The sequence below is a fragment of the Solanum dulcamara genome, chromosome 9, assembly GCF_947179165.1.
Source record: "Solanum dulcamara chromosome 9, daSolDulc1.2, whole genome shotgun sequence".
Classification (NCBI taxonomy): domain Eukaryota; kingdom Viridiplantae; phylum Streptophyta; class Magnoliopsida; order Solanales; family Solanaceae; genus Solanum; species Solanum dulcamara.
In genome coordinates this window covers 3,343,940-3,359,428 of record NC_077245.1, presented here as the reverse complement: position 1 = coordinate 3,359,428, position 15,489 = coordinate 3,343,940, and the positions used below count along the sequence as shown (strand labels likewise).

General features: G+C 31.3%; 3 protein-coding genes and 1 pseudogene across 4 annotated transcripts; 3 read left to right on the top strand and 1 right to left on the bottom strand.

Annotated features, from left to right (window-relative positions):
• Nucleotides 1-926: 926 nt before the first annotated feature.
• On the top strand, nt 927-5,712 carry LOC129903070 (probable transcription factor KAN4). 2 transcript variants are annotated; one of them, XM_055978551.1, is made up of 6 exons: nt 927-1,671; nt 1,771-1,847; nt 2,085-2,121; nt 2,389-2,521; nt 5,050-5,149; nt 5,250-5,712. In XM_055978551.1, the coding sequence occupies exons 1-6, from the start codon at nt 1,239-1,241 to the stop codon at nt 5,385-5,387; spliced, it is 918 nt and encodes a 305-aa protein (XP_055834526.1). In that variant the 5' UTR covers nt 927-1,238; the 3' UTR covers nt 5,388-5,712. The 2 variants fall into 2 exon arrangements, with proteins under 2 accessions (XP_055834526.1, XP_055834527.1); XM_055978552.1 differs by having other exon boundaries at nt 5,053-5,149; nt 5,250-5,711.
• A 4,162-nt stretch (nt 5,713-9,874) lies between these two features.
• Nucleotides 9,875-11,044, top strand: LOC129902396 (flavonoid-6-hydroxylase-like). Its single transcript, XM_055977620.1, has 3 exons — nt 9,875-9,899; nt 10,017-10,069; nt 10,442-11,044. Exons 1-3 carry the CDS (start codon nt 9,875-9,877, stop codon nt 11,042-11,044), a joined length of 681 nt encoding a protein of 226 aa, XP_055833595.1.
• A 394-nt stretch (nt 11,045-11,438) lies between these two features.
• LOC129904299 (cytochrome P450 CYP82D47-like) lies at nt 11,439-13,500 on the top strand (annotated as a pseudogene).
• Nucleotides 13,501-13,626: 126 nt separating this feature from the next.
• LOC129904301 (demethylepipodophyllotoxin synthase-like) lies at nt 13,627-14,911 on the bottom strand. Its single transcript, XM_055979845.1, has 2 exons — nt 14,848-14,911; nt 13,627-14,275 (listed from the first exon to the last, which is right to left on the bottom strand). The coding sequence occupies exons 1-2, from the start codon at nt 14,898-14,900 to the stop codon at nt 13,867-13,869; spliced, it is 462 nt and encodes a 153-aa protein (XP_055835820.1). The 5' UTR covers nt 14,901-14,911; the 3' UTR covers nt 13,627-13,866.
• Between the last annotated feature and the right edge of the window lie 578 nt (nt 14,912-15,489).

Genomic DNA, 15,489 nt, shown 5'->3' with positions numbered 1-15,489 from the left:
ATGGATATTTTGGCCTGTGAGAGTCACTCAAATCTCATTCACAAAATTATTGGTGGAATATACTAAATTCAGGAAATAACCTAAAAACACCAAAAATAAAAACAGGAGAGAGAAAAAAAAAAAGAGAATTATAATAGTAGGTCACAATCTATGGACACTGAAGAGAGAACAAGAGAATGTGTGTATATGAGAGAGAGCAATTCCTTTCCCAATATTCCATTGAACAGTACTAATTTGTTTTCTCGAATTCCAACCATTCCCTCCAAAGAACACACCCATTACTCCTATCTATGTACCTCTTTTTACAGCACACCATTTTCCCAATTCAAAATTTAAATTTAATGAATTCAACTTTTAAGATTTTTAATATCGAGCTCATTTATTATTAAAATTATGAGTCAAAATTTACTTATATGTATTAAGATTTTAATATAACCTAATTGTGCAATTGTAGTCCGTAGAAGAGCTATAGACTAAGAACATGTGTAGATTGATTTAAAAGTTGGTCAAATATACTTTTAAGTCATTTTTAGTTTTGAAAGTGTTTGACAAAGTTAAAAATAAAATACGTTTAAAATGACTTTAAAAAAGTTAAAAATTAAAAGTAAGACTCTCCTTACTTTTTATTTTTTGACTTAAAAATCATTTTAATTTGACTTTTTATTTTTTAACTTAAAAGCTATTTTTTTTCGTCCAATCCAAAATACTATTTTATTTTAAGAAATTAAAATCCAAAATTCTGTCACGTAGCCAAAAGGCTACATTCGCCCCCGGCCCCCCACCACTTAATTCTTTGTTCCCATAGTCCAAACAAATACTTAAATCTCACATCGGAAATTAAAGTGCAATTTGATCCTTAAATACAGTTCCCTTTTTACCCAAATCTTTTTACAGCAATTCCTTTGCTTTATTCAGATTCAAACTCCCAAGATATTTAAATCTCTTAATTAGTTTATGTTGTTGACTAGAGATTACACTATTCTTCTCCTCGACCATCTGAACATTTCTACTTTTATGTTCTTTTATCAAAATCTTTATAACTCCCTATATACCTTTTTCTTTACCAAAAAGCCTATTCTGAACCCTCCCTCCCCTCTCTTTTTATACACATGACTACATGCAAATCATAAGGCACTCATGAGATAATCACAACACAATCCTTTTAAGCTTCATTTTCTCTCTTTTCAAGAAACCCTTTTTGAGTTTTTTCTTCTTCTTTTTTTCAGTTCAAAACAGATATGAGGGACACAGTAGTTTCAACAGTCCCTGATCTTTCTTTACAGATCAGCTTGCCGTCGCGCATTTTAAAAAATGATCAGTTCAATTGCACGACGGATTCTGGTAGCAGTGCTAGTGGGGGAAGCGATTTGAGCCACGAAAATAACGGATTTTTTCACCCGGAGATCAAACAAGGGTTTAATCTTCCGTTGATTCCCTCTTTTGAGCCGACCCTGAGTCTAGGGTTCGCGCAAGTACCAATAGGCAGAAACGTTCAATATCATCACAACCATCACCAGCATCATCAGCCACAAATATACGGCCGCGATTTCAAGAGAAGTTCGAGATTGATTAGTGGGGTGAAAAGAAGCGTTAGAGCTCCTAGAATGAGATGGACTTCAACTCTACATGCTCATTTTGTTCATGCCGTTCAACTCCTAGGTGGACACGAACGTAAGTCAAACAGTGAAAATTCATATAATCGACCTCAACTCAACTGTTATTTCAATGAACCTAAATTTTAATTTTAATTTTTTTTCCTCCATGAAATAGGAGCAACACCAAAATCCGTGCTAGAGTTGATGAATGTGAAGGATCTAACCTTAGCTCATGTGAAGAGTCACTTACAGGTACGTAACATCACTTTTTTCTAATCAATTGTTTTTTTGAATGTAAAAGAAAAAATGGATCTCTCTATTTGATTGCTATGGATATTTTGTATTTTTACACTGCAAAAATCCATGTGAATATTTGGGTGGGGTGGGGAGTGTTGGGAGAATTTGTAGTACAAAAGGGTTAGGACAAAAAGGCATCTTAGAAATGTAGACTTTTTCGTCTAAAACATTTTTATGTGGGTTTTCATGCAGATGTATAGAACAGTGAAGAGCACTGACAAAGCTACAGGTAATATATTTGGAATTTTCATATCCTAAAGGGAGCCCAATGCTTTTCACTTCCATTATTCTTTTTGTTTGCAAGCTTTGAAATTTTGTATTTTCATAAATCAAAAAAGCGTTGGAATCAGTGACGAACTTTGTCGCTTAATTGCTTCGTAGCTAATACAATGTTTTGATAATCAGACGCTAATTAATAGGATTAGGGGCGAATTTTGTTGTTCTTTATTAGTAGTGTATATACATATCATTTTATTATTTGCTTGTTCTTTTGCAGTTAAAGGGCAGGGAGAGAATATATTTATGAACCAAAACAATGGGATTAATAATGGTGAATATGAAAAATCTTGTGAGGAGATTGATGCATTATCACAACCAAGCACAATACCAGAAAATTTGGCTCATATGAGGTGAGTGCATCTGCAACTACATCAGCTACATTTTATTATCTTCTGACTTTCTTTGAAATTAATTAATATTACATATATGCTGCAAGCATTTTCATATCTTCCATCATTGCAAATTGGAAAACAAGCTACTGCTATATATATTAATGGGTTACTGACATGTACGCATATGAAAAAGATAATCACCAAACTAGCTTACATCAATCAACAATGAAATTCGTGGTTAATTTGTCACTAAATAGCTTGTTGGTAATAGATTTATTTGATAAATCCATCATTAAACAAATTTAGCGATAAAAATTGTCTATCAAGCGATAGAAATTTTCTGTTGCTATTTCCTCTTTAACGAATTTTTAAACATGTATCGTATTGTGGACAACTGTATTAAGGCATTTATAGTTATATAGTTCTATGTGAAGTAATTAATAACATCACGTGGATAAATTAATAATCAATTGGAGGAGGAGGCAGACATGCACACACAAAAATGCCTTGACCCTGGAGTTTATTTCTGTACATGATGGTGTCTCTCTTTGTTACACGGTCCATTTTATAATAAGTAGTGTTTTCAAGTATCTTTTCAAATAATCAACCAGACGTTGATTTTGTTCTTCCAATTTTAGTCTTATTTAAATAAACAAATTTTTATATAATCAAAGAATTACTAAAATACTAATTCTTTTTCAAGGGATTTATTAATTAAGATATATTGATAAAATTACTATTTTTAGAAGTGAGAAGTTTTCTTAAAGGGATATCAAAACTAAAAAAAATGTGATTAAATACTCAATAGTTCCATGTACATTGAGCTTGGTGAATGTAAAGAATAAGATCTTCTAGGTACAATGAGTAGTGGAATTAATGTGTGCGAAAATCCTATTTATTTGCTAGTACTATAAAGTTAGGAACTCGAAATCCATAACTCCCTCTGTCCCATATTAATTGATCATTATATTAAAAATAGTTATCTCATATTAGTTGATCACCTTACTAAATTAAAAAAAAATATTAATTAATTTTTTCTCATATTACCCTTGAAATTAATGATTTTTGAAGGTGTTTATGTTTGTAATATTTTAAAAAAATTCTTAAGGGATGAATTAGTAAAACTATCCTCTTATTTATAATTTCTTAAAATGCCAAAAAAAAGGAAAGTGATCACTAATATTAATATAGCCGGAGGGAGTAGGAGTATTTATTACTATCCCAATTCAAGTTTCTCTCATTCATATATGCTTGTACATCCCTTAAAACAAATATTAAGTAACTTTCATCTAAATCATGAAATTATGAGTTCGTTTGGATGAGCTTATAAGTTGGTAAAATTAATTTATAAGCTCTTTTTTAGCTTATAGTGGTGTTTGACTACCAACTTAAAATGTTAAATTTAAGCCATAAAATTCTTAAAGTTACCCAAAAATGAAAAGTTAGAAATCCTAACTTTTTTTTGGAGGGTTTAAAGCTATTTTCTTTGACCATGAAAATTACTTTTATATCTCTTATATTTTATTTTAATTCCTTAAGTACCCTCTTTAGCCCTAAAATTCACATTTGTCAAATACATCAACAATTTATTTTCAGCATAAGCACTTTTATCCAAACACTCAACTGCTTATTTATAAAAATAACTTTCAGCACTTAAAAATTCTAAAAGCACTTCATACATAAAAATTACTTTTTTTAAGTCATCCAAACGGGGTCTATTTATCTTAAACACTTGTTTTTATTGGGGAAGAGGGGCTAATTTAAGCACCGATCTCAAAATGTGTGTACTTTTTGCTTCTAAAAGTCAAGTTTTAGTCCGTTTGACTCAAATCTCCAAATTATAGTGATAAGGATCCTGTATTTACCCCATATAATATATAATTATATGCCTCCCCATTATATTAATTCAATCTTCTTTTTCGATGGGCTTTGTGGACTGCATTCATGGACAGCCATGGCAACAATAATCATAATTAATTTTTTGTTGGAAGCTTAAACACTGTGTTAGTCTCTCAGTTAATTAGATCTTATATATACCCTCCTAATTCTTTCGTATTTGAAATCTATTAGCACGACAAATTCAAATTTGTACTTCGTAAGTTATATAAAAGGCAAAACCATTCTCTACTAGGAATTTGATCATTTCAAGGCCCAAAATTTTTAATTAAGCATGGACGGATCTTATCGATTCCACCACACCAAGATTAGTCTCCCTAGCTAAATCAGTAAAACGTATTACCTAAATTCTCTTAAGGCCATTATAATTATTGAATTTTAATTAAGGCCCTAAACTTTTTCTAATTCTAACATGCCATTTAAGTCTTCATTGGTGTTCACTTTTCACATTTCTTAATGGTCCATATATCTAGCATATCCAGACAAAAATGCACGTTCACTAGGTTTACAATTAGTTTTATTGTAGCCAATAATCTTGGTTGCTACCACCTAAATCTCTATATATGAGACTAATAAAAACACTAATGCCCTTTCAAATTAATCTTTTTTCTTTGTCTTACTAACTTGCTTAATTATCTTAAACAAATTAGCAGGGATCCGTCGTCATTCATGCCTGATCAGACAAATGCATGGAGCCACTCAAATAGAGAAAGGACATTTGCTAATTATCCTCACAGCTACTCAAAAAATGTAAGTTATACATTAATTAATTAATTACTGGAATATTTAGGTTAATTAATTAATGGAGCATAATTATGTTTATTAATTTTTTGTAATTGGATTCATACAGATGCATGGAATTGAGACAGCCCATAACTCATCTTCAAATGATACATTGCTTGATCTTGAATTTACACTAGGAAGACCAAGCTGGAAACTGGGACAAGCTGGATCATCCTCTAATGATTCGACTCTTCTCAAGTGCTAAATAATTTGGATCATGTAGAGTAATTAAAATTAATTAAGTTGACCTAGTTATTAGTTATAGTTTTCTCTGTACGTGACAATTTTGTCTTGACCAAAAAAGGTAAAAGCTTTTAGTTGATTTTGCTAAATCATTTTAAGTAAGGTTAGGTGACAAATTTGATGTGTCTAATGATTTCCTTCCACTGAGAATATGTATAATTATTCTGTGATGGGAAATTAAGGCTCCACTACTATGATTTTGACCATGTTTAGAAGCTTCAGGCTCAAAAATTAAGGATTGGAAATTGTTTTGAGATATATCTGGTCTGGCATATCACAAAATAATAATCAAGATATATAGCCATTATCATGAAATGACAATAGTACTAACGATTAGTCCTGTCTTTATCATTTTAATTCCTTTTATATGTTCTTGGTGATTTTTTTTTTCAAATATAAAATAACAAGTAAATTTAGATCGATTATATAAATTCTTTTGTAACCATATTACTCCATATATAGACAATCATATTGGTTCAATATTATAACTCGCCGTCCATCTTTACTTGTTCACTATACTATTTTGGAACGTCCAACAATACTTGTTCAGTTTATAAAATCAATGAATAATTTATTATGATTTATCTATTTTACCCTTGTTATTAAATACTACTCCCTCCGTACCTATTTACTTGTCAAATATTTCCTAATTTGGTTTTTCTTTTTACTTGTCAATTTTGACAAATCAAGAAAAGACAGTTTTTTTCTTCCTATTATACCCTCAATTTATTAATATTGAGTTAATGCTTTTGAAAAATATAGTTAGTAAATATGTTTAAAACTTTATCAATTAATAGGAGTAAAATGGTAAACTCACTATACTAATCATTGTTTTCTTAATAGGTGTGTCCAAGTCAAAATTTGACAAAGAAATAAGAACGGAGGAAGTATTCATTTTTTAATATTTAGAATTTAGATGACTTGTATTTAATAAGAGTGATTTAGTAAAATTACCTCTATCATTTACTGTTTTTTAATTCGTGTATCAAGTCAATAATGGAGAACTATTGTTGAACAAAGGGAGTAATAATAAAATAAAATAAGAAGTAATAGAGATGTCCATTAAATTTTCCTCAATTCCTAGAAATTAAAGTATAGAACAAAAAGAAATTAAAGTGCTAACATGATTAAATTATATTTTCATCAAATATGTATCGCTTATATAACTCTTTTTTTCGTTGGTATTGTATGTTTTGCTAAATTTGTAAAGATTCCAAGAGATTTTTTAATCTTCATGATAATTTTACTTCATGTAATTATAGGTTACCTCGTTGTTTTTAATAAACGTTCACTCGCTATGATTTCATATTTATGGATCAGTATATCTGACAGTCAGCGTAAAACATGATCAAACAATCTTCTTTCATTTTATACCTGACGCATGCTGTTAGTTGAACCTTCTCACAAATTTGGTTTTTCAAATTTTGCCTAGTCTAATATGACCTCACATCTATTTTAGTATTTGCATTTTTACGATACTTATTTTGAGGTCGTGTTGTACTTTATTGACCCAATATTTACTCCCATCTAATATTGTTTGTCTTATAATTATTCTAACAATTAGAACATACATTTCACTTTGGTAGATTTTCTTTTCTATTACATAACAACTAATTAGTAGCACTTCTTCGTTTTACGTCGCATCTATTTTAATTTTATGTGTTGTAACATCTTCATCTATCATTCATTCTTAACTAAATATACAGTGCATTGTGCATGTAATCCCTCTTACTTTTACTCCCTAAAATGGTTCTTCACCATTTTAAGTTTTCGATTGACACTATTGCCCAATTTTGTCAATTAGCATAATATCATCAGCAAATAACATACACTATAAAATATATTTTGTAAAATTCTTCTGTGGTGTGTTCTAGGAATGAAAAATAGATTTGAGTGATTAGCATTTTAAGAATAAGTATGGTCTGGATTAAAAACTCGTTTGGATGGGTTTAAAAAAAATAACTTTTATGTATGAAGTGTTTTTAGAACTTTGAAGTGCTGAAAGTTATTTTTATAAATAAACAGTTGAATGTTTGGATAAAAGTGATTAAATGAGAAAAATGATTTGAATTTTAGGATTAAAAGAATAAAAAGGGTAGTTTGGAAATTTAGTTAAAATATAAGGGATATAAAAGTAATTTTAATGTTCAAAGAAAATGACTTTAAGCAATTAGAAAAAAAAAAGTTAGGAATCATAACTTTTAATTTTTGACTGACTTTAAGAACTTTATGACTTAAAGTTAGTATTAGGCAAACACGTCCAAAAACTAAAAAAGGGATACAAGTTGGTTTTGACCAACTTAAAGCCCATCCAAACGGGCTCTAAGTCTCTGCTATGCAAATCAAGAGTTTTTTTCCCTTTCGCCAAAAGGCCCAAATCTACGACTTATTAGACTCATGGCCCAAATAGTTTTCTCGGCTACTTTTTATTTTTCATAACTTTTTCTAAAATACTTATAGTCTACAAGAATTTGAGGTTTTTGCATATCTTTTTTAATTGTAGTTTCTAGATTTGTAAACAGTTCTGAAGATTACAAAATATTTCATGGATGTGTGATTAAATCCCTATTTTTAATATAAAAAGTAAAATATATATAAATTTTATTAAAAGTATATTACCTTCATACAGGAATTGACAACACAAGCTTAATATAGTTCATGGGTAATCGAATATTCACTTGAAAATAAATTAAAGGTACTTATTCAAGCAAATTAAAATTAAATATACATGCAGTGGAAAGTTCTGGAAGTTACAGGCTGGTACTTGACTTTCACCATTGTGATGGATAGTTTTTCATTCCTAGAGTGGGTGTTAGGTCCACTATTCCATAAATGTGGTGCACCCAATTCATATAATTTGACATTCGACAACAGAAATGTAATGATAAAGTAAAAGGACATTTTGCGAACCGGCCCAAATCCATAGCTTCAGAGATTTTGGGCTACAATTATGCCATGTTTGGGCTTGGGCCTTATTTGCCCAACTGGCGAGAGATAAGGAAGACAGTCACCATTGAGTTGTTTTCGAGTTTTCGGTCAAAATCATTCTTAAACTATACTCTAAAATTATATTGCATTCTTAAAATATTATTCTTAGCAGAAATCATCCTTCAAATATTTAAAAGTTAACAACTTTTATCCTTCTGCTAGAATTTGTCAAAAAAAATAGTAGATCCCACAAAAATTAAGTCACTCCTTCGTATTTATTATTTTGAGATACGTCAAAAATAACATTGTGAACTTTTTGGGCAATTGAGTTTAGCATTATGCAAAAAAATTTAATTAAAAGTTTTTTTAATATATTTTTCATGTGATTTAATATTAAAAAAATTATCAGTTGAAATATGTTTCCTTTTAATTGAATCTGCTAGAAGCGGTGTTTGTAGGATACTTCCACTTCTAATAATGAAGAATAAAACTCAAATGCGAGACATAATCAGAATTTTGATCACCTCAATATTAGATTACACCGAAAAATTATTGATCTAACTACAATTTGACTTTGAAAAAAGTGAAAATAATTAAAGTCCAACTTCTTTCTGTTGGTAAAAAAGAAGAAGAGCAAATCATATACCCTCACACCTTTCTATCCTCACACCTTCCTAATATTTTTTGTTTCAACAAGCAATCGTGTCTAAGATTTTTAATATTCTTTTTTTTAATGAGTTTTTTTATAGCAGTTAATGAATTATGCAGGAAAACTTTTTGTTCACGTGAAGTCGTGAATTGCACAATTTTTTGTAGGATTTCTTAATTTTTTGACAATATCTAATAGAAGGATAAACATTGTTAACTTTCAAATACTTGGAGGATGTTTTCAGCCAAAAAGGATATTTTAAGGATGTAATTTAAGTTTGAGATATAGTTTAAGAATGTTTTTGATCAAAACCTTGTTGTTTCTGCTCGGCGAATCGAAATGCTCAAACACATCAGAGAATTTGAAGTAAAATCAGCTGTTAAAGAGATTTATAAATTATAATAAGTGGTGAAAAGTAAGAGTAGTAATTTAAATGATGCTGTGAAGATGAAGATGAAGGAATGGTTTGGAAATTTAATTATGAACATTATGGTGAAGATGCTATGTGGAGTACAATAAAAGGGATTTAATTTTGAAAATTAGTGTATATACATTAATATGGTAAAAAGAAAAAATTGATCGCAGTGTAATTTAACCTATCATAATTGATTACTATCTCCATCTCATATTAAATGGATATCTTAATAAAAATGTCTGTTCCATATTACTTGATCACTTACTAAAACAAGATAGAATTAATTAATTTTTTATTATTTTACCCCTACAATTAATATGGCATTTTGAATGTAATCAATTTCCAATACTATCTATTTCTATACTTTATTTATTTTGCATTGATATAAGCAAAAGGCAAAATGATAAAGTCTTTCAATATATTAATAATTTTTTAAACATCGTATAAAATTGAAAGTATGAATCTAATATTGAACAGAGATAGTACTAATTAATGCTTATTAAATTAGAGCAGTTACTTGAAATCACCTATTAAGTGATCTGACGGCAACATAAAAAAATTCTTACACCACCAACATGGATTATGGTGCATTTTTGAAGACAAAGATTTTCATGGATTTGATGCTGATGACATTACCAAAGCTACTTGTATGGTACGTTCTTAGATACCCTTCTAAAAACACATCTAATTTGCAGGGCGGCTCAACATACATACATTAAGGCCTAAAGCGATATCTTAGTTAGACGTCTAAAATTTAATTAAGATTTTGTCCATTCAACATTGAAAATATTAACAAATTTTATATTAGTAGAGGAATGAAAAATTGGTCTAGGACTTGGACAAACCTCCAAAAAACATCCTTTCACTAAGACAATCATTATAATTGTGCCAAATTTGTACATAATATGCATATTCATCCTTGATATGGAATTTTAGTGAATATAACCTATACCGATTTTATTTATTATTCTTACTATATATTGTGGAATGTGGAGTTGATTGTTGAAATTTTTAGGCTTGGCAGGCTCCGCAAACGGCAGGTACGGATACCACAATGGTAACTCTAATATGGACTTTATCTTTACTCCTAAATAACTACGAAGCATTAAAAAGGGCCCAAGATGAACTAGACACTCATGTTGGCAAGAATAGCCGGGTCCAAGAATCGGACATCAAGAACTTGATTTATCTTCAAGCTATTGTTAAAGAATCATTACGCTTATATCATGAGTTGACTGAGGATTGTGTTGTTAGTGGCTACGATATACCAATAGGGACTCGCTTGTTAGTGAACATTTGGAAGTTACATTACGATCCTAAAATATGGCCAAATCCGCATGAATTTAAGCCGGAAAGATTTTTGACGACTCATAAGGATTTCGATGTAAGAGGGAATCATTTTGACTTGATTCCGTTTAGTAGTGGAAGAAGAATGTGCCCTGGAGTTTCGTTGGCCCTTCAAGTTGTGCAGTATGTGTTGACTATTTTGCTGCAAGGGTTTGAAATTGAGAGACCTTCAGATGATCTAATTGATATGAGTGCGAGCTTTGGATTGACAATTCTCAAAGCTTCTCGACTCGAAGTTCACCTTACTCCACGCTTGGATTCTAATCTTTATTACGTATAACATGTTGATCTTTTTTAGTAAATTAAGATTATAATTATGCTATAATTTTTCAATGATTACAATGTTGCGTTTTAATTTTATGGATATTTTCTAATAATTTTTTTATTTTTTAGCTTAAGAGATCTGAAAAGAAGATATCTTGATCATTCTCTATTCCGTTCAAATTATAAAGGATTATGTTTAACCATTTACTCCGTCAAATTCTACAACAAATTCAAGTGTTAATCTAATTAATTTTTACAGCTAAATTTTATTATATTACTTCAATAAATTGATCAAAATTTATATGATTTTGACTTTCTAACGAGTTATAAAAGCTAAAGTGAACTAATTTTGCATGTATCTATTAATCACAATTCTCACAACCTTATCCCATTAAAGTCTAATGCCATTTCCCATTTGGAGGATTTGATTTTGACTCTATTTTTCATTTTAAAAAGAAGACTAACTACGCTACAAATTAATTGCAGCCATGGATTTGTCTGTGATTGCCATTACACTAGCTATCTCCTTCCTTGTTTTCAAACTATTTTTCTCAGTTAAAACGCGAAGAACAAGTGTACCAAAAGCCACCGGAGCATGGCCCATTATCGGCCATCTCCATCTCCTCAACGGACCTCAAATGCCTCACAAAATCTTCAGCCAAATGGCAGAAAAATATGGGCCAATTTTCCGATTAAAGCTCGGAGTAAATCAAGTAGTAATCGTGAGTGATCCCAAAGTAGCCGAAGAATGTTTCACCACGAACGACAGGGCCTTTGCGAACCGGCCAAATCTACAGCTTCAGAGATTTTGGGCTACAATTACGCCATGCTTGGGCTTGGGCTTTATGGGCCCTACTGGAGAGAGATAAGGAAGATAGTCACCATTGAATTCCTTTCCGCTCGGCGAATCGAAATGCTCAAACACGTCAGAGAATTTGAAGTAAAATCAGCTGTTAAAGAGACTTATGAATACTGCCTGAAAAATAAGAGTAGTAATTTAAATGATGGTGCTGTGAAGATAGAGATGAAGGAATGGTTTGGGAATTTAATTATGAACATTATAGTGAAGATGCTATTTGGAGTAAAATACACAGGTATTTAATTTTTAATCTAAGTTATATACCGTGATACTGATATCGTTAATATTTTTTTTTATCATCAGAATAATTTAATCATCAATTTTTTTTTAAAGATTCTATGTCTGAATTCAACTGTCACATAAAGTACTAAAAAAAATTTGGATGTTGAACCAAACTTAAACTTTAGATCCACCTCTGTAACAGATAAGGAAGATGAAGAAAGGAGTAAAGCTCACAAAGCAATTAGAAGATTTTTAGAATTATTGGGGGCCTCTGCTGTGGCTGATTTTTTCCCTTATCTAAGATGGTTGGATATTGGAGGCCATGAGAAGGCCATGAAAGAGACTGCTAAAGAAATTGACTGTCTTGTTGGAGAGTGGTTAACAGAGCACAGAAGAAAGAGGGAATTAAGGGGAAATAAATGTGGGGATGGAGATGATTTCATGGATGTCATGTTGTCCATTTGTGAAGACAAAAATCTTCATGGTTTTGATGCTGATGCCGTTATCAAATCCACATGTATGGTACGTTCTTAGTAACCCTGCATAATACAACTTTTTAATTTGGTCCAACTAACATCAGTGCATTCCAACTATGAGTTTACATAACTAAGCACTAAAACTATTATAAAGTCAGTAAATATAACTTGTACCGATTTTATTTATTATTCTTTACTATATATTGTGGAATGTGGAGTTGATTGCTGAAATTTTTGGGCTTGGCAGGCTCTGCAAACGGCAGGTACCGATACCACAATGGTAACTCTAATGTGGACTTTATCTTTACTCCTAAACAACTACGAAGTGTTAAAAAAGGCCCAGGATGAACTAGACACTCATGTTGGCAAGAACAGATGGATCCAAGAATCTGACATCAAAAACTTGGTTTATCTTCAAGCTAATGTTAAAGAATCGTTACGTTTATATCCAACCCCACCGCTCTTGCTACCCCACGAGTCGATTAAGGATTGTGTTGTTAATGGTTACGATATACCGAAAAGGACTCGCTTAATAGTGAACATTTGAAAGTTACATTATGATCCTAAAATATGGCCAAATCCGCACGAGTTTAAGCCGGAGAGATTCTTGACAAGTCACAAAGATGTCGATGTAAGGGGTAATCACTTTGAATTGATTCCGTTTGGTAGTGGAAGAAGAATGTGCCCCGGAGTTTCGTTGGCCCTTCAAGTAGTGCAATATGTGTTGGCTATTTTGCTGCAGGGGTTTGAAATTGAGAGGCCTTCAGATGAACCAATTGATATGAGTGAGAGCTTTGGATTGACAATTCTCAAAGCTTCTCCACTCGAAGTTCACCTTACTACACGCTTGGATTCTAATCTTCACTCATGAGATTGTTGATCTTTTCCAAGTAAATTAAGGTTATAATTATGATATATTTTTTGGATGATTATAAAATTTTACTTTAACTTTATGTCTGTTTTACGGGAGATTTTATTTTTAGGTATAAAAGATAACAAAGAAGAGGTGTCTTAACCATCCAAGATTGTCCCAAACTCGAGTAGTGTAGCTTTTACCCCAAAATGCGCAGTGATGTCAATTGGTTCATTAGATGGCCTTGTAATTTCAAATGCATGTAGCAGGTTAGCCAAAGTCAAGTGCAACAACACAAGTGTTGAGGAAATCCCAGGGCAAATTCTTCTTCCAGCACCAAATGAAATTAATTCAAAATGATTTCCCCTAACATCTATATTTTTATAAGTCATCAAAAACCTCTCTGGCTTGAATAAATCGGGTTCTGATCAAATGGTCGGATCCCGTTGAATCTTCCGCAAGTTGAGTAGTACTCGAGTACCTTTTAGGATATTATAGCCACCAATAGTGCAATCTTCCATGGCTACATGAGGGACTGAGAGTGCTGTAGGTAGGTGGATACAAACGTAATGATTCTTTACTAATGGTTTGAAGATAAATCGCCATAAGCTCACCCTTCGGGTCTCGCTTCCAGCGCAGGAGGCCAAGCATTCTGCCGGACGTCCCGGCCTGGCTAAGTTCCTTATATGTGACTCGTCAAGAACTAGTGTATTTCTTCCAACTTGAATGTCTAATTCTTCTTGGGCCTTTTCCATTACATGAGGGTTGTTGAGTAACAAAGACAGAGTCCATGTTAGTGTTCCAACTACAGTGTCAGATCCTCCTGCCGAACAAAGCCTTTCAAAATAGGAAAAAAAAGATAGAAAAGGAGAAAATAACATTAGTAAATTATATAATGACTTTTATAAATGAAAGACTAAAATTTAGATATAAAGTATATATGAGTCAAATAAAAAGGAAAAGATAGAAGTACTAAAGCTTAATGTAGCATATTATTACCAGTATATAACTTGCATATGGTAGGATTAAGAAGGTCACTTACTCTATTCAAATTTATTCGATCTTATTTTCCTTTTAGTTTATCAGAGAAAAAATGACCCTTTGCAAGTTTGGAAATAATAGGCATTTGGTCATAGAATCTAAATATTTTTTATTTTATTAGAATTTTTTTAAGTTGGAGTCAAAGAAGAAGTTGTATTTAATATACTTTTGTAAAGAAGGGAAGGGATCACTTTATTTAAAATTTTTGAAGATAAAATTGGAAATAGGTGTTTCCAAATTTTGAATCCAAGTCCAAATTCGATTTGAAAATTTTATAATCAAACACTAAATTTGAATTAAATTAAAAAATTATTGTAAAAAATAAATTCATAATTCTCATAATTAAATGGTTAAAAAATTAGACTTACCAAGCATGTAGATTTGATAATGGTGTCAGCATCAAAAGCAGCAAGATCTTCATCCACAGCACCTTCATAATTCTCATAATTATTGTAAAAAATAAATTCTCAAAATTATTGTAAAAAATAAATTCATAATTCTCATAATTAAATGGTTAAAAAATTAGACTTACCAAGCATGTAGATTTGATAATGGTGTCAGCATCAAAAGCAGCAAGATCTTCATCCACAGCACCTTCAAAAAAGGGACAACATTATATCCATAAAGTTTTTCTCATCCTCACATTTCTTTTCTCCACAACTTGTCTTTTTCTTGTGTTCCACTTGTTAGGAACGAAAATAATTAGGTGTCATGCGAAAGCTAGCAGAGCAAACCTTGAATGGTCATGAATAAGAAGACAAACGAGAAATATATCAAAAGAGACACAAGCATTTAATGTGGTTCGGTTAATCGACCTACATCCACAAGAGGAGATGAGCAATCTACTATAAACATGATAGTACAAATAATCAAGAGAAATAAATCACACAATTCACTCGAAATAAAAAGAGGTTCACACAAGTGCTAACGCAACACTTGTGTCTCACCGTTTCTCCCTAGACAAAACTCTCAAAGCTCCTAGGACTACATTGTGAATGCTACCAAGTTAG

Excerpts from the sequence above, each read along its gene's own strand:
- LOC129903070 (XM_055978551.1), top strand. The coding sequence starts at position 1,239 with ATGAGGGACACAGTAGTTTCAACAGTCCCTGATCTTTCTTTACAGATC. Across the intron at positions 1,672-1,770 it reads ACTCCTAGGTGGACACGAAC|GAGCAACACCAAAATCCGTG; the intron begins GTAAGTCAAACA and ends TCCATGAAATAG. Across the intron at positions 5,150-5,249 it reads CTCACAGCTACTCAAAAAAT|ATGCATGGAATTGAGACAGC; the intron begins GTAAGTTATACA and ends GGATTCATACAG.
- LOC129902396 (XM_055977620.1), top strand. The coding sequence starts at position 9,875 with ATGAATCTAATATTGAACAGAGATA. Across the intron at positions 9,900-10,016 it reads TCTAATATTGAACAGAGATA|ACAAAGATTTTCATGGATTT; the intron begins GTACTAATTAAT and ends GCATTTTTGAAG. Across the intron at positions 10,070-10,441 it reads TTACCAAAGCTACTTGTATG|GCTCCGCAAACGGCAGGTAC; the intron begins GTACGTTCTTAG and ends TAGGCTTGGCAG.
- LOC129904301 (XM_055979845.1), bottom strand. The coding sequence starts at position 14,900 with ATGAAGATCTTGCTGCTTTTGATGCTGACACCATTATCAAATCTACAT. Across the intron at positions 14,276-14,847 it reads TTATCAAATCTACATGCTTG|GCTTTGTTCGGCAGGAGGAT; the intron begins GTAAGTCTAATT and ends CTATTTTGAAAG.